The 27807-nt window shown below is 42.1% G+C and overlaps 1 protein-coding gene across 3 annotated transcripts in view; it reads left to right on the top strand.

Moving 5' to 3' along the window:
* The window catches only part of Auts2 (activator of transcription and developmental regulator AUTS2), a 1072043-nt gene that overhangs the window by 272740 nt on the left and 771496 nt on the right, over window positions 1-27807 (top strand). For all 3 annotated transcript variants that reach the window (XM_028766103.1, XM_028766102.1, XM_028766104.1), the window contains exon 2: window positions 6001-6213. In XM_028766103.1, the coding sequence (XP_028621936.1) occupies window positions 6001-6213 (213 nt within the window). The remainder of the gene's footprint in view (window positions 1-6000; window positions 6214-27807) is intronic.

A 27807-nucleotide genomic window follows, 5' to 3' on the forward strand; every position in this document is an offset into this window, starting at 1 on the left:
TTGAGCTGTGTCTCCTCATCTTTGTATTTCCTCTCTCCCACCCCAGCTAGACAGCTTGCACTCAGCATACCTTCCTTCCCCCCTCTGCCTGGGAGGAAGCTATTTCTTTTCTATTGGCTAAGCGAGGGCAGAGTGTCCCTCTTGAATCTGCTGATTTTCAAGTACCTTTAGTTTACAATAATCCTTCTGCCAAGTGGCATGTTTTCAAGTGGCATGTGCTGCCACCTTTCATTCATTTGCTAAATGCTTCCCTTGCAGAACGAGAAGTGTAGTCGTTTTATAAAGCACTGCAGGTTATTCTGATGGACTGTCTCCCCCGGCAACTGCTCGCCTAGTCAACTAACAAATTAACAGGCCTTTGAAAATTGCCGCTCATTGATCCCGTGTTCTTTTATAATCTAGATGGCTTCCCTTCTTGTAGCAGTAGTGTTGAGAGTAACCATGCTTCTTTAAGGGATTTCTTCAATTAATCACCACTGATGTCTTGATGGTGGCTTGATGTATACACAGGCATGAAGGCATGCAATTGTATGAATACGAATAGGTTTATATTATATCTTATCGATTGGTTCATAGTCAGCCTTTTTGCGGTTTGTCATCAGCCCTTTTCTGTGCCTCAGCAGAGGGGGACATTGGGTGGGTGTCATGCTTTATTAATCAGGGTTCTATAGTGGAACAGAACTTACAGAATGAATCCATCTGTCTTTCTTCTTATGTATCTATGGGACATAATTAGAGTAGCTTACTGGCTGTTGTCCAGCTACTCCAACTCTGGCTGTCTGCTAATGGAAGGTTTAAGAATCCAGTAGTTGCTCAGTCCACAAAGTTGGGCCTCAGTATATGTTGGAATCCTGAAGAAGTGGGGTCTCATGCTAGGGAAGGAATGGACTTGACCCCCAGAGTGAGGGCAAGCAGCCAAGGAGCAGGTGCTTTCTTGTTCTATGTCCTTTATATGGGCTACCACCAGAAGATGTGGCCCATATTTAAGGTTGATTGTCCCACATGAAAAGATCCAGATTTAGGATGGATCACCCCACTTCAGGTAAATCAATCAAGAAAAATCCCTCACAGGTGTACCCAGCCACTTTAGCTTTAGTTAATTCCGCATGTGATCATGTTGGCAACCAAGAACAGCTGTCACACATGCTCTTTCAGTGTGACAGCACCATATTTGCAGGCTCTCTCACCGTATTTGGAGGTAGTGCATACTCCAAGCACTGGGCTTAGAGACGGGTATGGTCCCAAACCCAGCTTTTTAGATGGGGATTTGAATGTAAGTCCTCAAGCTGTATAGAAGGTGCTCTTCTCCAGGGACCCATCTTCCTATCTTCTTGTGTTTAGCTTCCTTATTTGTGTGTGTGTGTATGTTGTTTGTGTACATACACACACACATGTACACACACAGTGTCTTAAAGCCTTTGCCTCTTATAGTATACACACACACAGTAACATATCTCTAATTTTTGAAAGGAGAAGCCTCTTATGTTTATATATTTTATATGTTTATACTATACATATACTAACATATTTCTAGTGCCTGAAAGCAAAATTTCTCATATATATGTGTATATATGTATAGTATACAATATAATACATAGTAATGTCTATACTGTCTGAAAGCAGAAGCCCTTTTTGTGTATATGTATACGTTATATATACTATATTTACGTGTGTATATGTGTATATATTATATATACTATATATATGTACCATCTATGTAACATATCTCTAGTGCCTGAAAGCAGAAGCTTCTTTTATTATGAAAAACATTTTTAAAAGATGTCAATTTTCTTTTAAGCCTCCACACAGACACAGATCTGTCCTCCCTCTCCCTCCCTCTGAGTGAAGAAGCTCAGTATTAATTGATGCAAAGATGATTGTAGTGCTGTTTCTAAGATTGTATCAGGTCTCTGGCAAGCTAATGTCCTGGCATGGGGTCTGTTTGTTCCGTGTAGCTATTTTGCACAGCAATAAGAATGCCTTGATTAATATGTTACAGGAAAATAAAATGGAGTTAGAAAAAATGTAACATACTCTCATGAATATTAATTCAATTTTGTATGGAATTGGAGATAATTTTTAGTATACTTCTGGAGGCACCTTCACTATGAATGGAGGCCTGATTTCTGAAGAGACCAAATGTGTGAGGCAAATTTATTCTTACTTGTTTATCTAAGACAGCTGATCTTGGAGCCTTGGTTACAAGTCACTTTATAGCCAATCATGATCGTGAAATTCTGATCCTCCTGCCTCCATCCCCAAGTGCTAGGATTATAGACATGCACTGTCACTCCTGGTTGTGTGTGGTACTGAGGATGGGACCCACATCCCATGTATGGTAGGCAAGTGCTCTACCAGCTGAGGTACTCCTGCAGTATTGTGTTAGATAGGTATGGATGTTTTAACTACTTAGATTTACGTATTTAGAAAGTGAATATTGACTACTTTCCTGGTTTACTCTGTAGCACTCGGGTTACTGGAGCCAGCTGTTCAGTGTTGTGCTGTTTCCTCTTTCAAGGGATTATGGTACCACCTTCCTTAAGGTCCTGGAACAAGCTGTGCTCTCCAATTCAGATCTAGGTCATATTTAAGTCAACCCTCAGCTCCAGCCCTCCAGCCTGGTCTAGAACATTTGATCCAGGTTTACCGTCTTTTCTTTTCAATCTTTAGTTCAGCTTTCTAGTATGCATCTGCGATACTTGGGTAGTATGATTCCTTTATTCCTGACACTCATGAAACTAGGGAGCAAACCTTCAACCCCTGACACCACCATACAGAAGGGCATTGCATCCTTAGCACTAAGCAGTCCAGTTCTGTTATGGTGCTAAGGCTAAACAGACTGAAGGCCTGTTTTAGCCCAGCCAATCTGCTGTAGAAAATAGCACAAACCGATGCTCAGACATGAGCTCAGACTGGAGCTGGCTCAGTCAGTGCAGTGTAACCCAGCGCTCGGCAGAGGCAGAGGCAGAAGGGTCAGAGTTCAAGCCCAAGCTCCAACACACAGTACTTTGAGGCTAGCCTGACAACATGAATGAGACCTTTCGCCAAAACCACAAGGATAGATGGAGTGAGGTAGACGATCATACGTTTAGTCGCTTGTAATAAAGAAATGTATTTCTAGCATTTTCCAGTAGATGAAAAAAAACAAAAACAAAAGTCAATGTGTTTATTGTCTGGTATAATTTAATTTCTCACAGACAATGCCTTCTGGCTGTGTCTTCACATGTTGGGCGGTGCACACAAGCTCTTAGGTCCCTCTTATTCATGACAACTCTGTTCTCCTGAGACCACCTCCTAAAGTGCCCATGGTATCACCATGTTTCATAGGATTTCAACCTGTAACTTTGAGCAACCTTTTCAGACTAATGTACATTCCACCACGTGAAACATGTGTGTGGCCTGGGGGGGGGCGATGTCAAGCAGTATCGTATATGACAACTGGGGAGTAATGAGAAGTACTAAAAGAGATAATTGAGATTATTGAGCAACAAAGAAGCATTTGAGTAGGAGAAATGCTTAAAGGAAAACTTTATTTTTGTTTTTATTTATTTTCATATTTTTAATTCTGTACCAATTATTTCTTGTATATAATACATTATGGTCACTTTTACTTCCCCCGACCCCCACCTTGAAAATACCCCTTCTTTCATCCTCCTGCAGAGGGGGGTGTAGAACCCTTTCTTCTCAACAAGTCTTCCTACTTTCATCTTTGTTGTTTAAGATTTTATTTACCTTTAATTGTGTACGTGTATTTTATCTTTGTGTGGGTATTTGCCTGTGAGTGCAGGTGTCTACAGTCGGCAGAACAGTGTACTGTGTTCCCTGGAGCTAGAGTTATGGGCAGTTGTGAACCACTCCTTGTGGGTTCTGGGAAGCACACTGTGGTCCTCTGGTAGAGCTTAAGTCTAAGCCATCCCTCTAAGGTTTGTTTCCTTGTTGTTTGGTGTTCCGCTGAGTTTGATTGGCATGTCCCACAGGGGCATAAGCAATTTACCAGTGGCTACAATACTTAAGAAAAGTCTCCTTCTCCCAGCTGTAGTTACTGCCTGTAGTCCCTGGGTAGGGATGCAGTTTCCTTTATTTTATATATATGTACCATTCTTAAATGAGTCTGAGAAAGTGTTTGTATGAGACATAGAGTCAAGGAGCGGGTTCTTTGTGGAAGGTATCATCTCCATTTATTTATAGATAACCAAGTGACAAATCATTTTTGTGTGACTGTTCACTGTATAGCATTTCTTAAGGCTCAGTGACACATGTTGAGCTCAGCTGTGTTTGCTTGTGTGGGTTTTTTTTTTGTGAATTGAACACATACTTTGTGCTCATTTTGGAAATGTGCAATAATTAATGTACCAATTTGGAAACAAAGTGCATTGGACTGCCTCTGGGAAGTCATTGGTTGGTCTGTGAGGACTCAGAGTTATAGGGTCTACTAAGTTTCCTGCTCTGGAACCGTAATATACGGATGACCTAACTGTCAGGTACCCTCAGATTTTTGCCCTGAAATTTATAAAGATTCAGGTTTCCATCCCAGTTCACTAATTGCCCATCCTGGTGATACTATAGAGACGATAAAAATTAAGGAATCGTAGGGGCTTGGGTTTTAACATATATAATGCATTAACTTTTCTAATAACATGCATTGACACCCAACCTGAGAGAGTGTGTGTGCGTGCGTGTATGTATGTATGTATGTGTGTGTGTGTGTGTGTGTGTATACATGTACTACATGTACACCCAGCTGGCAGGCTCTTGCAGGCTCCCCTGTTCTCATGTCCTCGAGCTTGGGTTATAGACAGGGCTCCTCTGCTCTTGTCTTTAAGTGGGTACTGGGTCATCTGAGCTCATGCTTGGGTCTTCATGGTTTCTTTGCAGCCTCTCATCCAGGCAATCATTCCCTCTACCCCAACAGTTGTCTTCTTTCTGGCTCTATTCACCAGGCTCAGCTGTGTTTGCTATTGTGCGATTTTTTTGTGAACTGAGCACATACTTAGTGCTCATTTTGAAAATGTGCGGTAATTGATGTCCCAATTTGGAGACAAAGTGCATTGGACTGCCTCTGGGAAGTCGTTGTATAGGGAGCAGATGAAGCCCTGAACTAGCGAGGTCCTGCGTGAATGTGTAGTGTTGACATATGTACATCCATGTCAGGGATCTCATAGCCTCAGGCTTAGAGGGGTGGCAGTGCTTTCCCGGGGACAAAGCGCATGTGTTGGCAGTGTATGCAGAAGATCTCCAGGATAGTCTCTCTGCTGTAGGTAATTTCATCCTAAAGACTTCTCTGCTAGGGAGACTGCTGGTATTGCGATGAGCTAAGTCTGTGTTCCCCCTCTAGTAGTATACAAGAAACCCTGTCTCCCGGGTTATCTGAGTGCAGAACCCAGCTCCTTGTTCAGCTGTATGCAATAATGCTGCTTCTCTACAACTCTGTAATAAACACTGAGCTTCTGGGTCCCTGGAGCTTTGCTGGTCCAGACCCCAGTCTACTTCACTCCAGTCTCTTAACTTGTTTGTCTGTGTGTCCCACGTGTCCATCTGCTGTCTTGTTTTTAGTCTCTCACTGCTCCAGTCAGTCCAAATTCCTGGAGCTGTTCTTGATGTGGCAGTGCTCACCATGCTGTTATCCCAGCACTCAGAGGGCCAACAGAGGAGGATTCCCAAGGCTCGTTGGGCAGCAAGCCTAGCTCAGTTAGCGAACCCTGGGCCAATGAGAGACTCTTGCTCCATCCAAAAGGAGAGCAATCGAGGAAGGCACCAGAGACTTACCTTTGGCTTCTATATGTACATGCATAGCTGTTCATCCCTATCTTCACCACCCAATACACAGACACAAAGAAATATAATCTGTATATTTGTGGTGTCATTAGCGATTTAGGGAACTGGATCACCATTTCTGTATCTGTCCTTCCTCGCTGATAACCTTTTTTAGTCTTTATTTTGGCTCTGACCTTAGATACTCATGTAACCACCACTTCCCTTTCCTTTTCTTGTTTTATGCAGAAAGATGTAGCAGTTAAGCCTCAGGAACGTGTGGAGAAACGACAAACTCCCCTGACCAAGAAAAAGCGAGAAGCTCTTACCAATGGCTTGTCTTTTCACTCAAAGAAGAGCCGGCTCAGCCACTCACACCACTACAGCTCAGATAGAGAAAATGACCGCAACCTCTGCCAGCACCTTGGGAAGAGAAAGAAGATGCCTAAGGGACTCAGACAGGTGAGCAAGCCAGGCTCATTCTTTCCTAGGTCCTCTTGCATCCTGAGCCTCTGTTGTTCTTCTTCATAGATGACAGTTTCCTTAATGTGATGATGCAGTACTTGCTTTGGAAAGTTGTATGTTTGATTCTACATAGTATTATCAAACTGTAGGTGTGTCGTCAGTATTTGACTAAGACTCCACCATTGGCACCCTTTCATTAGGTTTTCTGTGTGTCAGAGCTCCATGTAATCCTGCCGGTATCTGGGGAGATGGTCTGGCTTCTGTAGAGATCTTTATGGTGTGAACAGACAGCTTGGAAAAACATGTACATCTCAGGGTTCTTGTGTGCTAAAAATAGTGGTCTGGGTTGGCAGGGCCTAATATAAAATTCATAGTGGATTATGGGGGAGGGAAAGCGCAATAAAGAATGCCCACCTGTGTGCCACCCTTGGTTTCTTCAGCCCTTAGACTCAGGATGGTCTTTGTAATTGTTTGAACAGAGGTTTTTGTTGTGGGTGTGGCCTCTGGTCTGCAAAGGATTAGGTTACAAGATTCATATGCAAATACAGAATACCTTTAGGAAGTCTGTCTGCCTATGGAAATCCTTATGTGAGGTGAATTGGTAATGCAAAACAAAGCTGCCCAGAACAGTTTCTCCTCACACAGTTGTTTGGTGCTCGTAGATACCTGTGCTCTGTGTGTGTGTGTGTGTGTTTTTTGGATGGCTTTTGGGTAAGATTGGTTGTCACTTAAACGGCACAGAGAAAGGAGTTGTGGTTGACAGAGCAGGTGCTGAAACAGGTAGTTTCTGTTTTGCAGATATTTCTCTCTAGAGTAGATCTGGGATCACAGACAACAGTACTTCTAAAACCTCCCAGATCGTCACACCCCTTATCATGTCCTGCACTAAACACAAATCCCCACCGTCTGTTCCTGAGCTATTGAAATCTTTAGTATAAGAAGTTTACAGCTTACCGTGGGCAGGCTGATTTGGAAGTCACTTGTGTAAAACTTGAGAAGTGTATTCTAAGTGTATGGGTTTTAGTTACAGGTATAAAAAAATAAAAGGCCCTGAGAGGATAGAATGGGTTGTTTGGTGTCATAAAGAGGTCGAAGGACATTCTTGTGTAGAAACACCTAGAGTGATGGGTGTCAGCAAGGACACAGAAAGGCGTATATCATTATGTCCTCAAAAATGACCCCAGGTACCAGCAAACTCACTTGTCATAGGATTGTTAACATTTATCCATAGTTACAAAGTCTGCAGTGACTGTCCTTCAGTGTGTGACATAGCTAGCAGATCATGCAGTAACCCTGCCTAGTGGTTAACTTAGAAATAGGAAAACTGAGGCTGCAAGACATTAGGTGGTTTGTCAGAGAACCCCTTGCCACGTGGCATTTGTCTGATTACAATTACAGTTGTAAATCACACAAGATTTCTCTAGCACCTCAGTTTCCCCTGTATATTGTTTCCTTTGTTTGGCATAAGGATTGAGCATAGAGCAAAAAGGCCTTAGGCTGGAGGGAGGACGATCTGTAAACAAGTCTAGAAACAATGCAGACAGACAGCACATTTGATTTTAGAAGCCACCTGTGAAGGCACAAGATGAAGCAGTGTAATCTAAGTTCATAGCAGGTGGACTGAGTTGGAAGCTTGAAGGTAACCAAAGTTAAATGAACATCTTGTTTTGTACTGGGGTTGAGGAGCTGGCGAGAAGGAGGGAGGACTAGGATCCATAAAAGGTGACATTGCTCTGGAATTTGTGTTCCTTGCTTATGTGCAAATATGGTCACCAGTGGAGAGAAGCTGCATGTTGGGAAGCCAAGAGGGTCCGTGCAAGCTGTCTCACACTCTCTTGTCTTCCCAGCATGCTGTAGGACTTCTTCTGACCCAGTCAGGTGAGGGAACCACTTCACTTCTCTGCTGAGGCCGAGCAGTCTGTCTTTTACCATGGCCCTGTCTTACTTTTCTTTTCTTTGCTTTCAGCTCCTCCTTTTGATTTTCCTGAAGCCAGGAGTTTTTTAATTCTTCTGTTAAAATAACAGAAGACTAGGGTCATGCATCTGGAACTTGGTTTTTGGTCTTGATGGTCAAATGATAACTTTGAGTACTAATGATATTTGAAGTCAAAGCTTTGAAGAGTACTTACTTTCCAAAAATAAAGAACGAGTCCCACTTCTCACCTATAGAGCAAAAACATTGTATATTCTTATGTCCTTATTCATGCCTGAATATACCAGTTTATCAAGAATTCTACTTATATCAAGGGAGGAAGTAGAGTTGATAACTGAGGTAAAAGCATGGTGCTTGTTATTGTTAATAGTTTTAGAATCACTTTCTGCTGATGCTCTACTGGAAAGAGAAGTCCCTGAAATATGTTCCTCAAGATATTTCTTCTGTACCTCATGATAACTTCACTGATAACATGGTCAAATAGAGCGTCATAGAGATCTTTGAAGGCAGACCATAGTGGGCCTAAAGAAGACAACTTGTTTTTATTTGTCTGTATTTGAGTAATGGCTCTATGAAGACACGTAAATGAGAAGAGACATTATTGTAGGGCAAGATGTTCTCCCTTGTGTGAACATTGATTGGTAAAAGGTGAGACATAATAGATTTATAATTTCTGAAGTAAATGGTAGTCATTGGGATGGCTCAAGAGGTAAGGGACCTTGTTGCCAACCCCAGGGATCCATGTGTAATCCTTAGGATTCATATAGTAGAAGAAAAGAACCAATTCTAGCAAGTTATCCCCCTCTCCCAACACACACACACACACACACACACACACACACACACACACACTTAAAAGACTTGAGAAAGAACAATCTGTGGGATTGTTTTGTATTGTGTTAGAGGTCAGTACATACTACAGTCACTTTCTTCTGTCCTTTAACTCCTTCCAGGGAGAATAACTGATTCTGTCTTAGCTGGAAGGGGCCTTGAGTTGATAGTGAGCCTTGAGGAGAATTTTCAAATTAATGGGCTGTCCTTTAGTGCCTCCGACTGAGGGAGTTAAAGCCTGGAGACTTACAGATGACAGTGGGCATGAGAAAGAAGGATCCTGGACTCCCTTCTTGACGTGTGGAAAGTGAATTAACTTTGCATCCTATTAGGGTGGTACTTCCTGAGCAGGCAACTTAATACATGGCTTTCCTGTAATTATGGAAGACATTACTCTTTAGCAGAGAGGAAATAATAGGATTTTTTTTCCCTGAGAGTCTGTTGAAAGCAACTAATCTTTTCACTCTGAGAGTGCAATTATATACTTTTAAGAGAGAAGGGGGGAAAAGGTGTAGTTCTAAAACCAAATTGCTTTTCCTTGCCTTGTCTGACTATAAACCTACGGCTCCTGTGATGTGTTTCCACTCTGTCAAAAGAAAGCGTTTTAATTGGCACTTAGCTTATTTGCTGGATTATGTTTTAAGGGTAAATACATATTGTCTCAGAAGAGGGCTGATCAGGAACCACGTTGGCAAATGGTGTAGGTTTCAACAATATTCTCCCTGGCTCCAAAAGAGCAAGGGGAAAAAAATCTGATCAAAGGTGGGAATTGCTATGACACAAAACAGTTTATGTCTCTGTGACCTGCTGTTCTGAAAACTTTCTTCCTTGGGAAGACATGAACGATGTCTACTCTTATCCTCCAAAGTCCAGTTACACCAGTGTTGACCCTCAGGAACTAGTGACTGTTGGGCTTACTTCCAGAGCTCAGTGACATTCCTGTCGGTGATCTGGGAGCAGCAGCACTGCAAGGATCATGCTTGTTCCACGGCTACTCAGATGGAACTATTTTAGTTAGGCTTTGCTAGCCTGTATGCACCAGTACATAGAGACCCCTTGTAAAGTCAGAAATGGGTAGAATTCCATCCAAACAGCTGTGAACTGGCTGAAGTCCCAGTGGTGTTCCTCACCCCTTCCCTTTATGGGAGAGTGCCAAGAGTCTACTAGCTCCATTGCAGTAGACAAACAGGCACAGCTGATTTCATGGAGATGTGTGGCAGTATGGCTTGTAGGATAGCACATCACAAGGCTTACCTAGGTATTGTTTCTCCTGTACAGAACTGTTGAGTACTTATGATATGAACAGACTTTACAAGTGTTAAGTTTGCTGAAGACACAGGGACACATTTCCTCCTGCTTTGAGTTGGGGGTATAAAAAGAGGAAGCAGTACCTCTCTATGGGACTTTCCTTCTTCAGTTAGGAAACTGAGTCATGCTGTATTCTCCAAGCAATACAAAGTTATGTGTTCCCTAACCCTCTAGTGAAATTATGGCTCCCCACATAACGTTTTGGGAAAACATAAGCATTCCCTGAGCATTAAAGAAACTTTGTTTTTCTTTCTATATGTCTTAACTTCTAGACCATAGAAATCTGTGCTTTACAAAAGCATAAAGAAGACAAAGAGGTTTTAAAAATAGTGTAGCCATGTTGAAAAGATGATGAGAGTTGGGGAAACTCTGAGTTAGCTTTGATTGGAGTTCTAAATCTGTATAATCCATTAATTTGTTTTTTTTTTCAAATATGAAGTACACTGGCAGAAATAGTCTCAAGAGAGTGAGAGGCCATCATTTGGTTATATGAGCATGCATTTGTGTGTGTGTGTGTGTGTGTGTGTGTGTTGCATATGGGTATGCACAGGTACATGATTACATATCTGCAAGTATGTATGGAGGCCAGAGGACAACTTCAAGTGTCATTTCTCAGGTGACACTATCCTCTTTCTTTTGGGGGGACAAGATATCTTTGTCTGGGAGGGAGCCTGCTAACTGGCTCTAATAGGCATGACAGAGGTTGTTGTTAAGAAAATTGTGGTCTTGGACTTGAATAGAAATTGAATGATGTATAAAGACAGATCAAACATGGAGAAAGGAAAAGCAACAGATTCATCCTTTCAGTATGGGAGAAGCCTAAGGTTAAAGCCCATTAATCACAAGTTGGCGAGAACAGTTTTTACCCCTGCGTCTCCTCTCTCTTATATTGTTCCTTCCAGATCCCCACTCCTATGTCTTCCCGACATTTCTCATAGAAGCATCTTTTTCAGAAAAGAAGCTGCCGTCTTGGGGAGTCTGCCCTAGTTATCCTCACATGCCAATCTTCCCAGGAGCTCCAGTTCACAAACCCCCCCCCCCCCCCATTCTTAGAGTTTATCATACACTGGGAGAAGGCAGTAGCTTTTCTAGCTGCTTCCTGCTTTGGGGTGAGTGGAGTCTAGGGCTTGTGTGTTGACGAGAGAGATGACTCTTACAAGACAGATTCCGTGGGACATTCAGGATATGGTCACAGGAGTCTCACAGTCATCTGAGGTGCCATCTGTAGGACCTGCTGCAGAAGCAGGGAGGGAGAAGGATAGAAACCAGAGGCTACTTTAGCATATCCAGCATTGGGTGACCTTTCCCAAGAAAGTTCTAACTAGTAGCAACAAATCCAAAGCTGGTCTCAAGAATGGTGAGCCCAGGATCTGTTTTTAGGCACTTGATGGCTATTGAAATGTTTAGAAACAGTGTGAGGTCTCATCCAAATTATTTCTAGTGAGTAAAAGATAGAAGCGATTTGACCATCCTTTGAAAATAGTAGTGAGCCTGTCCCTCTTGGCACACTGACTGCAAAGTTGGCATTGAGGCATGCTCATGAAATGCTACGTCTGGGAAGCAGTTTTCTTATATAAAAATTTTTTAAAATCATTTAATGAGAAACAGTTGTCAGAATAACATCTCATATGGATTTAAGTGTAATTTCTAGGGAGTGTGATTCTTTAAACTGTTAAAGTAACATATCAAACACTGTCTCCTTTACTTATACTTTCTGTTGGTTATTTAAAACCACACAGGGGTAGGCAGAATTTATCACAGTTTTTTATTGAAGGTCATTCGAGGATCTCGTCCACAGGGGTCCCATGAGCTTGAGAGGAACCTTTGTCTCCTCCTCTAGCCTTAATTTTGCCAGTTGTTTTATCTGTGTGAGGAAAGCTAAAGGCTTGGCTTGAAATTATGGAGCAAAATTTTCTCCTGTATTGACTCTCTTCTTTGTAAAGTGGATACTGGTTAAAGCTCACCAGGTGGGGTCTCTATGGCCTCTCTGAACAGGAGAGATTGTCACTCAGTACTGTTACAGAACATTTTGAGAAATGCCTCATAGTCTCCTGTGACCTAATTGACTTTTGACAACCAGGTAGTCTTCCTTTTAATCCATCTGACTACCTTAGTAACTTCTAAGTATGGTTATTGAGCATCCAGAAGGTTAGGTAATCCAGCCTGTTACTCCTAACTGCTGTGTAATATTTAGATAAAACTTGGACAGAAACCAAACACTTTGACTGTGAATCAAAGACCACCTTCATTCTTTAATTTATCCTTGTAATTACCCTGGTGAGTACAATAGATCCGCTGGTTTAAGCAGACATTTGGTAATCAGTGAATTGTACCTTGACCTTTTATATACCTTACTCAGACAGTAGTAACTTGGTTAAACTTTCCAGAATTCTTTTTCATTCTTGATAGTCAAGAATAGTCATCTAATGAGATACAATTACGTAACAAATCTATAGTCAAGTGAGCGTGGCCTTGGTCTTTTGCAAGCTGGTGCAGATGATGTCATGGCAGGTGCTTGGCTTAGAAGATAGTGCTGTGTAGCACCACCTTTAAGAAAGAAATTTGAATCCAAATTACGTGGATTATAAGTTAATATATCGTGTACGCATACTGTTAAAATGGTGGGGCCTGCAAATTTAGGTAACCCTGTGTGAGTAGTAAGTTTTAGGAAAGAGACTTTTCTTCTCTCTGGAAAAATTACTGCAACAGAATTAAAATGATGGAATATTTGCCTGGCATTGAAAATGTAAACTGTAGGCATATGCCCACTTCTAAGAGCAGAGGCTGTTCTGTACAATTAGAGCTATTATTAGAGATCTCCAAAGGCCGTTGCTTTCACTTACTGTGGAGGCGTTACGTGCTGCCCTCGCCTGGATAGAGAGTAGAGTTGGTCCAGCAAGGCCAGGTACATGAACCTTTTAATGTATTTCCTTCACTCCTGATGGAGCATCAAGTCCAGTAAATGGCTCTTCCTGCTGGGACTGTCACCCCAGACTGGTCTTTTATTTGTTTTAGTGTTATTCACACTCTTGAGAGTACCCTGTGATATTGGTTATTGTAAAAAATTATATTGCAAAGGAAGACTTATAATGGAAAACTTAGATTAAACAAATCTAGCTAAAGCCACATTTCAGAAGACCTGTTAATTAGTTTTGAGTGGAAATCTAGGCCAAAACCCACACAGGTATTTATCCAGAGTGACTGCAGAGCCAACGGAATTCTGGGAACGGGAGTATTTGAAACACGGATGTAATTTGGGGTTGTAGGTTCATAATGAGGGGACATGTGAACTTTGCTCTGTGCTCTTTCGTGAATCTGCTGTAATAGCTAAGTGCCTGGAGGTACCCGGAGTTGGTGTTAAGAAATGGGAGCTGCAGTCAAACCATTTTAACTCATACTTCATAATCTCACTTAAAATGTAAATTGGGATTTCACTTGCTTTCCAAAAATCAGGGAATGAACACTGTGACTAGGGAAGCAGGCGGTCTAAGTGCAGATTTTCACCTCTCCTTCTACTCCCAAGTCCAGTACTCCCTTTGCCTCCCCAGCTCTGCCACAGAACACGTGCTGTAGCCTCCCTCCTGAAACTCCAGTGGGTCACACAGATCTTCCCTTTCGAACTTCTCCCCACTCAATGCTTGATCCCAGCTCCAGCTCCTGGCTTCCAGCTCCTGGCTCCCAGCTCCCGGCTCCCAGCTCCCGGCTCCCAGCTCCCGGCTCCCAGCTCCCGGCTCCCAGCTCCCAGCTCCCAGCTCCCAGCTCCTAGCTCCCAGCTCCCAGCTCCCAGCTCCCAGCTCCAGGAGGAGCCCAATGGCTTCTCTGGCCAGGGAAGCAAGTAGACTCAGTAGGTCTTCATTTCTTCCCCAGCTCCTCTCAGTGCAATCCCCCAGTCTCATCCCTAGCTCTGCAGCAGACTACCTGCTGACAGCTCCCTTCCCCTCTGCCTCCATCATCACCAGTGGAACACACAAATCTTCCTTCCCTACCCCCTCTTCTGTTTCGTCCCAGCCCCAGCTTCAGCAGGTGCTCCCAGAGAACCTACAGGTCATTCTTCCCTGGAAGGCAGGGAGGTTTACTGCAGAGCTTCTCCTGTCCCTCTGCTCCTCCAGATCCAGTCCCATAGTGTCACCCTCCATTCTACAGCTGTCTGCTGCAGACTGTCTTCTCTCTGAATCCATCTCCAGTGGATCAGACAGATTTTCCCCCCTCTGGTCACCCCTTTGTCCTGTTACTTTATCACAGCCCCCAACTCCCTGGGGGCCCACAGGCCACTCTGGCCATGGAATCACGGAGGCTAACTGCAGATCTTCACCTTTCCCTCTGTTCCTCCACATTTGATCCCCTGGTCTAATCTGCTCCTCAGCTATGCAGCAGAATGCCTGCTGCAGCCTCCCTCCTGTGCCCCCAGTGCAAACCATCCCAGTGGATCGCACAGATCTTCCCCTCCAGACATCTCCCCATTGCTTTGCCCAGGCCCTAACTCAATCAAGTACTTCCTGGGAAGCCACAGGCCACTCTGGTCAGGGATGCATGTAAGATAAGGATAGGTATTCACCTCTCCCTCCATTCCTCCAAGTTCAAAGCCCCAGACTCATTCACAACTCTGTAGTAGGCCTTCTGTAGCCTCTCTTCACTATCTGCCCACAATCCCAGAGATCTAACTAAGCATATTCTAGTGGAATACCCTATTTTCCCCAACTCCTATAAATCCCCTATCCCAGCCCTTCCTCATTCCTAAGGTCAGGATAACCTGAAACACCCGGGTTTGTTTATCTGGAATACATAGTGTTATTCCAGATAAAGACCTGTCAGGATCCCAGAAGAATTGTCTACCAGACAACACAGAGCTGCTGTGCTCTCCTAAGAATCGGAGAGGAAATAAAAACCAGGGAATAAAACATCCACCTGGCAAACACAAGACTAGATACCGGCATCTAGAATTGCAATCTTTTCAGTCCCAGGTGTCTATACACCAGTGTAAAAAGCACAATCAGAACATCAAGGACAGTAAGTATGTCCCCACTAGATCCCCACAAGCCTCGCAAAGCAGACTCCAACCTAGGTGGAGCCCAAGAAAAAGACCTTAAATGGATATGATAAGCCTTTATGAATATGATAGAGGTCCTTGAAGTGGAGATGAATGAGTCTCTTAAAGAAATTCATGAAGATACAAACAGTGGAAGGAAATGAATAAAACAGCTTAAGACTTGAAAGTGGAAATAGAATCAACAACGAAAACTAAAACTCAGGAAATGTGGATACCGAAAGTTTAGGAACCTGAGTAGGTAGTTGACAAGCATAGGGGAAGCTATAACTCATTTGATTTAAAACTGAATTATGAGAGCTGAAAGCTGTCTCAGTGCTTATAGATACACATTATTCTGTTCTTGCAGAGGAACTAAGTCTAACCCACACCACCTTGTCAGGCCACTCCCAGTTCTCTGATCCTTCAGCTCCAAGGGAAACCAAGGCCTCTGGCCTCTCAAGGGCACCTGAACTCAGACGCACATTCCCACACACAAACATATATAAATACGTGCGATTAAAAAATAAAAATGTAAAACTCTGCTTTTGGGGTGGGGGGGTTGAGCGGTACATTTTTCCTTCTTAGAAGGATACACAGTTATCTCCATGCCGCCCGGTGACGGCTATAGAACATGAAGCAATTCGCTAATTTTTGCTCACAGCAGTCTCATCCCTCCACAAGTCTGTACATGACAGGTATGGTAGGAGTTGGGAGTGGGTGGGTGACTGCGGTTTACAGTGGTGTTGGTGGGGATCCAAGCAGATGGTTGTGATAGCCACGTGCTGCAAGATTCCCGTGGGAGTTGATGGCAGTGACAGGCGACTCACAATGTGCTATTTACAGTTTGGGTTTGCAGGCTTTCGGTGACATCTGAATGCTCTTTAGCAACTGCCTTCATTACTGCCTTTCTAGGAGCTGCTAATTGAAAATGAAATAGTGGGTGGGCTTTGAGACGGGCAGGCAGGGACAGGTCCATGTGACAAATGCTCCTTGAAAGCCGTTGGGCATTCTTACACCCAGTCTTTGGACCTTTTTCAAAATAGGTGAAGTCTAAAGTGAATTTGGAGGTTCTGTACATTTGAACACTGCCTGCCCAAAGAATGTACACTTGGGGGTCTAGGAAGGATCAGAGTGAGTGCTGGATATTCTCTGTCTTCTCTGTGTGGTTAAATATGTGCAACTTATATCAAGTCTCCTGGCATCTTATGATGATCTCCTGAGCTCAACATAGGACACGTACTTTTTGTTTGACCTGTTTCTGCAGATCCACTGCTGCTACTGCTGGTGTCTTTTTGTGGGTGGAGGGGTTGAATTGTACAAGTGTGTGTATTAACTTGTTTATGTGGAGGCCAGAGTACAACCTTTGGTGAGACTTCTCAAGTGCATCCACCTCATGTTGAGACATTATCACTTACTGGCCTGGAACTCACTCAAGTTGAATGACTAGAAACCTAGGAGATCCTCCTACATCTGTCTCTCCCACACTGAGATTACAAGCATGCACCACCGTACCTAGAATTTTATATGGGCTGTGGGGCTTCAGCTCAGGTCCTTGTGCTTCCAAGTCAGTCACTTCACTTGCTTGAGCCCTCTTCTCAGCCGCTGACTGGATGATCTCTTGAGCTTTGGGATTTTCTGTGTATTACGGTTTGTGTGTGTAGCTTTTCTATCTGTAAATTCTGTCTCATGATATAGCTCTTCTGGAATAGGTATGGTGTCTAAGCATGATGAGGGAAGACTTGGATGTTGGATTGATTGGACTCTGGTGGCAGATGATGATCTTGGTTCAACACAGGGTTATGTTGTGTCCTTCATCTTCAGAGCTGCTAACTGGAGCATCATCAGCATCACTGAAATGGTCCCTCTCCTAAGTGTTCACATGTGGGATTGATTAGTACTCATTCTCAAAATAATTTTTCATGGAGAATTTTTGGGACAAACAAGGAATGACCTCAAGCTTGAAGGTGTTGTGAGCTTCCTTTTTAATTACACTTGAAGATGGATGTAATAGTCTATTCTTTATATCTTTCCCTTGAACATTTTAGTAACTATTATTTGAGACAGAACCATTCTGAATTACATGTTTTGTTTGAATGGGAAGTGTTTGCTCTCCTCAGCCCCTGAAGCTAGGGCTGATGGGACCTTCATGGCATATACCTTTTTATGTACTTAACCCTCACTCCCATTAGACCTGCTTTGCTCTGGGAACCCAACTGTTTTAATGCATCTGGGCACAGCTAGGTCCTAATGATGTTGAAACAGCAGCTTTTGGTATTCCAAATAAAGGCCCTAGCCTCGCCTGTTGATACAAGCATTGATTTGTACCAGGTAAAGGGAGCAGAGTCCCTGCTGGAGCTCTGGTGTTATTCATACCCAGTGGTTTGCATACATCCTTGCACCAGTGCGCTTACCTATACACAGAAGTAGGAACTAAAGAAGCTCGTAGGTGCTGGGCCCACGTGATGTGTTCCCGGAGGTCTGATGAGTTTGTATCACGTGCTGCTGCAGCAGTTCACCTGCATTCATTGATCATGGCTCTGCAGAAGCTGCCAGTGTTCCCAAGCTTCTGCCTGCACTGATGCTGATGGAGAGGGTCATTTCATAATCACTGTTTGCACCTGCGTTTGCTCAGGAACTGCTAGTGTCATACATCTTGAAAGCATGCAGCACAAAGCTGGACAGGATGATTCTGCAGGGCTGAGATTGGCTATAATTAGATTGAGAAGCAATTAGCTGCCTTGCCTGTATAGGGAATACACAGAGTCATGCTTTTTTTCAAAGGGTGATGTTCAGACCACCTGTATCCTAGCTTGTCTCATGTGTGAAAAAGCTCATTCTTAGACACTACCTCTGGAGGTGACTCCCCCAGTGCTGCCCGAATCAGATGTTAAACTTTTATTTGGGGCCAGTAAGACACCTCAGCGTATGGATTCAGCTTATAGACACCTGTTGCTCAGCCTGAGGGCTTGACTTCAGTTCCCAGAATGTAGGTGATGAACAGAACCGAACAGAACAGAACCTGCTCCTGAAAGCTATCCTCTGATAGTAGCACAATGGCTCATGCATATAGTTCTCCTACCATGTACACCATACACACGCATGCATGCATGCACACGCGTGCACACACACATGCGCACACACACATTTGTGTGCATGCATATGCCCTGGAAGGGTGCTTCATTTTGTGAGTGGATGCTTGTGTGCACAAGCACATGTATACATGGGTGTGTGGAGACCAGAGGGCAACCTTCATGTCGTTCCTCAGGCTACCTCCCCAGATCTTTCTTACTTGTATAATTACAAAATAAATGTTTGGCAAATCTTCATAAAAAAATTAAATACCTTACATGGAATTGATTTTGTCAATAGCAGAATATTCTTATTTGGTGAATTGATGTCCTCAGCTCTCTTCTACCACATTATTAACAAGAAAGAGGTGATTTCCTGCACACTGTAGACACATCAACATTCACCTAGTGCTTTCCAATGGCTGTTTTCCTAAGAGTTTATTAGCATGATCCAAGAAGAATAGTGCTTTAGTCTCTGAACCCAGCAAATGAAACAGCTCTAAGTATGTCAGAGGTTTTGGTTTATTTGGTTTTTTTTGTATTAAATTCTGTTTTATTCATATATATAAGGATCTTGAGCCTTCGAAGACTATAATATCTTAGAGTGTTTTCACAATATCTGAGTTTAGTTCCCAGCATCCATATCAGCCTGCCCACAGCCTCCTGTGACTATAGCTGCAGGGAGCTCTGACACCAGCTTTTGGCCCCGTGGGGTGCCTGCATACCTGCACACATTGGCATATAGACACATACATATGAGCAAAAAGAAACCTTAAAGTTTATAAATTGTATTTACATCCCTTCCCATGTATAAAAATTGCCACTGTTGTGGAGTATTGTGCTGGGGTCTGATTGTTTTTCTTCCTAACAAAGAAAGCCTCAGCCTAGTAAAATAGTAAACTTGGATTTCTGACTTGAGTTCTGCAAATTTTTGAGGAAATACTTGCCTTTCTTGTTTAAGTAGGAGAGGCTACACTTAGAACTTTACAATTGCCTGTGACATGTCGACAGAAGATAATGCTTGTTACTCATACACTGCTAGGAGGCTAGAAGTGGTCTTCCCCTCATGAAGAACAGTTGCTACTGAGATTATCACACCACATAAGAGAGCCTATTAATAATGACTTTTGACTTAACAAATGTGTGATTAGGATGATGGGGAAACCTCCAACTCTGACTGAAATAGGATGGCTTGGTAATGGGCCTGGTGGGCTTCGCCGGAAAATTGAATGACTTTTTTTGAATCTTCATCTTTTCTGTTGCATAATTTATTATCACCTGGCTCCTACCTCCATGTAATTACAACTTCATGTCTCTGTTTCTCTAATAGAGAACAGTATGGGACAGGCAGTTTTGCGGAATATTGACCATCTTAATGGCTATTACCATCTTAATCAGAATGACTGTGATTACTCATACGAGAGTCTCAAGATTGGGTTTGTGGACATTCACTCATAGAAGAAATGAGTAGGCATGGTTGTTAGACCCCTACCTGAGATTGTAGCAAACTACTTCCTGGGCCACTTGCACATATTCTTGGTAGAGTAAATATAGAATGGAAGGTTAGCAGTAGAAATGACTTCATTAACTATGGGGAAGTTGTCATCCATTATGGGGTGTACCATTTTGATGATGTGGCTATTGAAGAGTCCTCATTCGTATTGGAAATAATCATTCATCCATGCTCCTCCTGTAAGCCCAGTGAGCTTATTGGTTAGCCAAAGCTGGAGTTGGTGGCATTGTGTTCTTTCAGTCTATCCTTGGTACCCTATCGGAGATGAGTAGACTGTTGACGGCTCCATAGGAGAAGTCATACCAATGTGTGGACTATATAGGGGAGAGTGTGAGGACTCCACAGTTCTCCTGGTACTGTGAAAATACATGATGAACATGGATTTCATCGTGCTCCTTGTTACTCTGTTCTTGAGCTGACCTGTAGCTTTTTACCTGGCCTCCTCTCTGCAGTGCCTCCTGTGTTAGCTCAGTAGCATGAGGAACCACTAAGATCAATTCCCAGCTTCTGCCTCCAGATTTCTTGCTGCCTGATGATAATGGTTCTTTACATAAAACATTTTATTTTATCTCTAAATTAAAAAGTTTGCCTTTTAGCAGATACACAAAACCTTAAAGGTTGTACATATTAATGAGACAGCATACCCATATATCGCACAATGCCTAAATAAGGCGAGGCATCATGGCATCATTATTTTCTTACACATTTTCCATTTTTATAGTTAACTGTTTTTCAAATTTTATTAAATTTTTATGTGTCTTGTGTGCATGGATATGGAGTGGCAGATATGTGTGCACATGCCACAGAAAACACACATAGGTCAGAGAAGAGATTGTGAGAGGTGGTTCTCTTTTTCCTCCATGTGGAGGCCAGGGATCAGGCTCAGGTTGTCAGGTTTGGCTTCAGGTGCCATCACACAGGCCTCTGACAGACTTTTATGTGCTATACATTATGTAATGTTTAAATTAGATTAAGCATGTTTATTTTCTGAAGCATCTATCAATCTTGAGTGGTATAAATGTTCAGAATTGTTTCTTTTTGAAGCAGATAGCATAGACCTGGTATTTAGAGTGATAGTTCTGTACAGTGGTACCAAGAGCTGCGTGATATGACTTTGCATCATTTCTCAGTCTTTTCTGTCCTCCCAGTGCGGCCCAACCCCTGGTAACCATCATTATAATCTCAAAGTATACACAATTGAATTATATGTGGATTCAGCATGAGTGAGACCAGGTGCTCCTTCCCATGCTTGACCTGTTTCACATAACATAATTTCTGGTTTCATCCCTCTTACTGCATGGCAGGATTTCATTCATTTTTATGGGCTGAGGCTAATAAATAGTACCAGGATATAAAACTGTAAAATCCTCCCATCTCCTCTCCTGGAAGAACTGTGATGTTTTTCTCATGGTCCCAGTGTCCAGTCTTAAGTCTTTAGATTTTGCTCTGTTGTGTGCCAGTGTAATCTTTAGAATCATGCGTGTGATCATGTTTCCAGATGCCAGTCTCATCTTATATAATCTTATCATAACATAATCTCTCAATATCAAAATTAAACTTCCATCTCCACTCTCGGATAGTTTTGGGGTCATCCAGGAGCTTCTTGAGCCTCGTCTCATGTTCCTCCTACTCTGGCTGCAGCCTGCATGACTCTCCTCATGTTCCCATCACAGGCATCATGGACGGAGTTATCATTTATGAGGTGGTCTTTTTCTCAACACTTTAGGTGTCACCTCAGATGTCATCTCCTCAGGGAAGCTTTATCTGACTGTATCTTTTAATCCAGGGAGTGTCTGGGGTTCTCTCTCTTTTGAACTCATCTTTTTACTTCTTATACTTGGCATAATGTATAATGTCAGGTCTGTCTTTTTGGTTTCTTGCTTATTTGGTACAAAGTCCATATAGCCCAGTCTCAAACTTAGCGTGTAGCTAAGAGTGATCTAGGAACTAGTGATCTCCTGCCTCCACCTTCTGAGTGGTGAGATTACTATGGCGGTCTACTTATGCTTATGAAGTGCTGGGAATGGCACCTAGGGCTCTGTGCATGCTATATGGCTGCCCTAATAGCTGAGCTACATCTCTGCCCCCTCTCTCTATTTCTGCTATTCTTCCTCAGGTCTCCCCTTCTGTACTGCAAGCTTTTCAGATGAGTGTTGTCCTGTACAGTGAGGCACTGTTCAGTACATCCAGCAAGTGTGTCCTAGAACAGCCTGGAGTGCTCATCAGTTAAGAGTGCTTTCTGCTTTTGGAAAGGACCAGAATCTGGTTCCCAGTACCCACAGTGGGTGACTCACAACCACCTGTACTCTAGCTCTAGGGAAGTACTCTCTGTACTCTAAGGAGCCAGGACATGTATGGCACATACAGATACACACACACACACACACACACACACACACACACACAGTATGCCAGCCTGTCAAAAGGGTAGAGTTGGCAATGGAACAAGGTAAAGCTGGAAACCATAGCTTTCTGTTTCTCAGATGTAAACATGGTTGAAGAGAGACACAGATGAAAGTTAGACTAGAGAGAGGTGAAGTTCACCAAGCTTACATTTTACATGTAAATATATGTGTGTGTGTGGGGGGGTTAGAAGTTGGTCTGATGGGGCTCTACTCTTTTACTTCAAAACTGCAAATGAATTCAGTAAGTGGAAATTTCTTTACATTATAAACTATGGTCCTAGAGGCCCTCTGTCTAAATTGTTTTGTCCTTCGAAACAGTATGTTTTCATTAAGTGACCCAATTACTTAGTTGTCCTCATATTTGTTCCTCCACTGAGTGTGGACCAGAATGCTTTTATGTATGATTTACACACACACACACACATACACACACACACACACACGCTGCTCTTCCACAGATCAGTCTGCCATTGATGTCAGTCCCCACCCCCAAGCCCTCCATAGGGAGCTCTTAACAGTCAACACTGCTCAGAGTGGGTGGCATCGAATGCCTCCCAACTTCGAGTGTCTTCTCGGATGTGCGCTGAATGTCTGAAAAACAGTTTCTTTCTCAGTGTGGAATGTTTCTCAGCCTCCCTTCTATCTTTTAAAGAAGCTTTTGAGAGTAAATGATGGATCCTGAAAATATCAGCTTCTACTAAACAGTAATATGCTGTTTGCTATCATTCCTCTTGGATTCTTGTCTTTACAAAAAAGAAGGGAAGAGTCAGACTTCAGGGTTCCTTCATTTTGTCTCGGATACCATTTATTAGGCATTGGTTCAGTTATTTGGCCTTTATTCCTTTCAGTTTATCAAAATTCTCTATATATAAATAGTATGTATTATATATTTTTATATATAATACCTATATTTTATAGAAACTGCTTTACTTATAGTTATTGTTCTTCTTGTAACTACTTATTCTGGAACTCTTAGAACAGGAAATTTATAGCTGTTTATAAATGTAGCCTCTTAGTGAAAATCTGTATACAACAGAACCAGAAATTGCCATCACTTACTGTTGCCTATTTAATTAAAAGTAGATTACATTTATTGCAAGTAGAATTTCAGAGTAGGAATGTTTAAATAGAAATTTCTAGCTTTAGAACAAGAAGACTGGTAGTTCTCAGTTCATTCATGAGGGTTTTTTTTTTTTTAAATGAAACAGAAGATTTTGGTCTTGTCTTTGGTTATCTTTATTATTTTGTTTTTTTATACATATAGAATTTTTATTCGTGTGTGTGTGTTTGTGGTACATGTGTAGGAGTGTGTCCATGGAGTCGAGAAAAGGCATCAGATCCTGGGGAGATGGAGTTACAGGCTGCTCTTAGCTACCCACTTAGCCTGGAATTTGCCTTGAAGCTTAACCAGCAAGTCTTTGAAATTCCCTTGTTTCTAGCACTTCAGCTCCATAATTACAGCACCAGTCTTTGTTGTTGTTGTTTGTTTGTTTTTAAAACTTTTAACATGAGTTCTAGAGATAGACCTGAGGTCTTTGTGATTCAACCCAAGCAGTATACTCACTGACCTATGTCTCTAAATTTCACAGTAACATATTTTTAAATGGATACCTTATAACCAAGAAAATCCTCAGTTTATTGGAATTCATAGTGATAGAGGGAATAGCAAATAAAATTATTTTAGAAAATAGGTTTTGTAAAAAAAATAAGTGTAATTTTTAGTGGGATAGCCTCCAAAAAGGTCACAGACCACAGTTTTGTGTTTGTTTGATGTTTTAGCTCCCCCTGTTTTCATTGTGGCTTTTCCTGGGCACTTGCATTTCTGCTGCACTTGGGGACTCTAGGGCTTTTGGTAATAGAAATTAGATCTGAGATTTGTGACTTGTAAGTTTCAAGAGCCTGCACTGAGCAGTTTGGGGTTCTCCCGTGTTAATGAGGTAAATTTCTGTGTAAATTAATGCTGAGGATTTAAAACTCAAGAAAATAAAGTGTGATTTGAACCTCATCATTCTGCCAAGTCAATATTGAGGGGAAAATTTATTGGTACAAGGGCTTTTCTGTTACCAGTGACTTGTAAAAACAATAAAGATTTTGATAACATGATTTATAGGCTGTCTCTTTTGAAAGGTATAGAAAAAAGTGGCCTGCTTTGTCTTGAAAGTTCTGTTTGAAGCCAGGGAAGTATTATAGCTCTCATTGTACCATTATTTTATGTTTTGTCTCACTGAATGAAAGCACAAAGCAGGAAACATCACAGTGCTTGTCAGAAACTGTATAGGGCTGCAATCCTAGGATTTTAGTGTTAGCATTGTTGGTTGGCTCCAGGTTCAATAGCTCTTAATAAACAAACAGAAAACAGATTTGTATGTGCAAGCACCTATGTTTGGGGGGGGGTTGTGTGTGTTTGTATGTGTTTGTGGGTATGTGTATCTCTGTTTCTCTATGAGTTTATGTCACCTGTGTGTAGGCATTCGGGTAGGTCAGGAGAGGGCATTGGGTCCTGGAGCATGAGTTATAGGTATTTGTCAGCTGCCTTATATAGATACTCAGAGCTGAATTCACATCCTCTGAAATAGCTACTGCTTTAATGTCTTTCCAGGGTGAAAATCCTTTTTTTTTCTTCTTCTTTTCTTTTAGTATTATAAGTGATATGAGCTGTTCAAACAGAATGAAGCAGTCATTTGATGGTTTAAAAAAATACCTTTCGTACTGTCCCCAATTCATTTCTGCTGCTGTGACATAATACTTTTTAAAAGAGCAACTTAGGAGAGAAAGGGTCCTATTTGGCTCTCAGTTCCAGGTCACAGTCAGTCATTTTGCAGAAGTCAAGGCAGGAATTCAAAAGGAGCTGGTTCCGTCACTTACTCTGTAAGCATCAGAGAAAAACAACCAAATGCATGTATGACTGGCACTCAGCTATCTTCTTTATTTTTAACAGTCCAGGGCCCCAAATAGGTAAATGATGCAGTGAGCTTTGTCTTTTCTCCCTAGTTAGTATAAGCAAGAGAGTCTTCCACAGACATGTCCACTGGGTAGTCTGATCCAGAGGGTCCCTCATAGAGACCCTCTTCCTTGTTGGTTATAGGTGGTGTTCTGTAGAGACTACTTTAAACTCATTTGTAGAGATACTTACAGACAGTGGTCTGCTTTGTAGTCATTGTATTCAGTGAACTAGAAGGTATCAGTCTTGGCTTTTATATTCTGTAGACTGCAGGGATGCTTTTGATGGGAGAGAAGGGCTGGAAAGAGGAATCTGGTACCAGTCATTCCACACTGCTGCTGCTATTTTTTTCTTTTTTTCTTTTCTTTTTTCTTTCTCCCTTCCTTCCTTCCTTCCTTCCTTCCTTCCTTCCTTCCTTCCTTCCTTCCTTCCTTCCTTCCTTCCTTCCTTTGTTTTTTTGGCTAATCGAATTATTGCCCTCTTGTTTTTGACTCTGACAAACCACTTGTTTGTGGTTACAGCAGAATGTGCTTGTTACATGCCTCTATCACCATGTGAAACAAACACAAATACTGACATTCTTAAAATGTCTTTTGTTTTGACTATTAACTCACTTTCAAAGACCAAAAGTAACTGAACTCTTGTAGTTTTAAGAATTTCAGTTTCTGCTGCGATTCAATGTGACATACAATACAGCATATGTGCTTGATCGTGGTGGCCTAGTGTGGTGTCCCTATGGTGTGCATATGACTGCACAGAAGCAACCAGTGTGGATCCTTGCACGTGTGTGGGACTGAAAACCCCTAATGCTATGGGAACATGATACTGGGTGTGCAAATAGATTGAATAGGACTTCACAACCTCATCCGTGTTACCACAGCTGTTGTCACTGATCTGATGGTTGCAGTTTCGTTTGAGATGTAAATAACACAAACTCCTTGCCTAGAGCAACTCATGTTGATGGGATGCAACTTATTATTCCTGTATTTTATTTATTTCAGCCGCTAGATGTTTCACTTGGTAAATGGCAAGACTTATGAATCTACTCTTCTAGCTCTGGGAAGTCCTTTCCTGTACCCCACTGATACAGACAGGATAAGATGATCAGAAATGATACTTTTTTCTGTTACTGTTCAGTATCGATAGGGCAATATGGTGGTGATGATTATTTAGGTTCGCTGACAACTTCAAGTCGAGTTCACTTCCTTCAGAAGGGTACCAATGCATTCCAGTTCACCCAGTCTGTTGTTGTTATGAGAGATGGTTGGAGGGGGGTTGCTTGCTGTGTTTTATTATGGTTCCATCCTTGTGTTAGTTACTTAATTGCTTAGTAACAATTTAAAGTCAACTGTAAAATACCCTGAACTGTTGTTAAAGGGTAGCTGTGTCCAAATGTTTCTACTTCCGAGTAGTTTTTATAATGCTATATATTTTTCTTATTTTCCTCACAGATGTGTTTGAGATACCAGGTGAGGATTTATGAGCTACAATCATTATGCTAAACCTCTTGCTTTGTCATCTGAGACCAAGGGTTGTATATGGTTTGTCTGATACGTATTAATATGTGAGGATTCCCCCTTATCCAAATACAGACAGGAGTGTGTATTTTTGATACTTTTTTTTTTAGGGTAGAGTGTTTCAGTAATAATAATTGTGTAAATTGTGAACTTTTTTTTTTTAACAGAAATTGTAGACAAGTATCCAAAACAGGATGCATTTTGTTTGCCTGAAAAAAAAATTCGTGTCTTCTGTTTTAGTGTTTAGACTTGGGTGGTTTGCTTGGTTTGTTTGTTTGTTTGCTGTTTAATTATCAGTTAAGATCTGGGAAATTGAATGGAGTAGAGAATAAAGCCTTTGGTTTCCTGATAATAAGAAACTTAGTGAATGTTGACTGATCCAAAGGATGCTAAAGATGCAGCCAGAAGAATGCCTAATGCTTGTGAAGATCTGGCACATCAGTCCATTCCATCTTTGGGTCTCTGGGTGTGTGCATCATCCTAGTTTCACTCCTGTTGTTCTGGTAAAGTATCTTGAGGAATGGAAACTTAGTGAGAACAGGGTTTAAGTCGGTTTCAGGTTACAGTCCATCATGGCAGAGAAGTTAAGGCAGTAGGAACTCAACTAGCTGGTCACAGTACACATTAGGGGCATAGAGAAAGGAATGTCTGCATACTGTCGTACTCTGCTCTTCGTGTTTGCACTCTGGTGCTCTAGAGCTAACTCCCAGGGAAGGGTGCTACACAGAGTGACTTGGGTCTTTCTGTTTCATGTAGAACACAATCAACACAGCTCCCTAGAGACATGACCCCAGAGCAGCCTAATCTAGACAGTCCTTCCTTGAGACACGTTTCCAAGCTGGTTCTAGATTGTGTCTCATTGACAATTAGAGGTGACCATTGCATTTACACAGTCCCCTCTTGGTTGGATCTCTGGCCAGCCTTGTGATTAAATATAGACTGTTATTTACTAGCTCGCACTCCCTCCCTCCCTCCTTACTTCCATCTCTCCCTCCTTTCAGAGAGATTTAGTGGATCAATCCAATTCTGTTTTCATCATTACTTACCTA

This window comes from Grammomys surdaster, unplaced genomic scaffold, assembly GCF_004785775.1.
Source record: "Grammomys surdaster isolate TR1022 unplaced genomic scaffold, NIH_TR_1.0 166, whole genome shotgun sequence".
In the NCBI taxonomy this organism is placed as follows: domain Eukaryota; kingdom Metazoa; phylum Chordata; class Mammalia; order Rodentia; family Muridae; genus Grammomys; species Grammomys surdaster.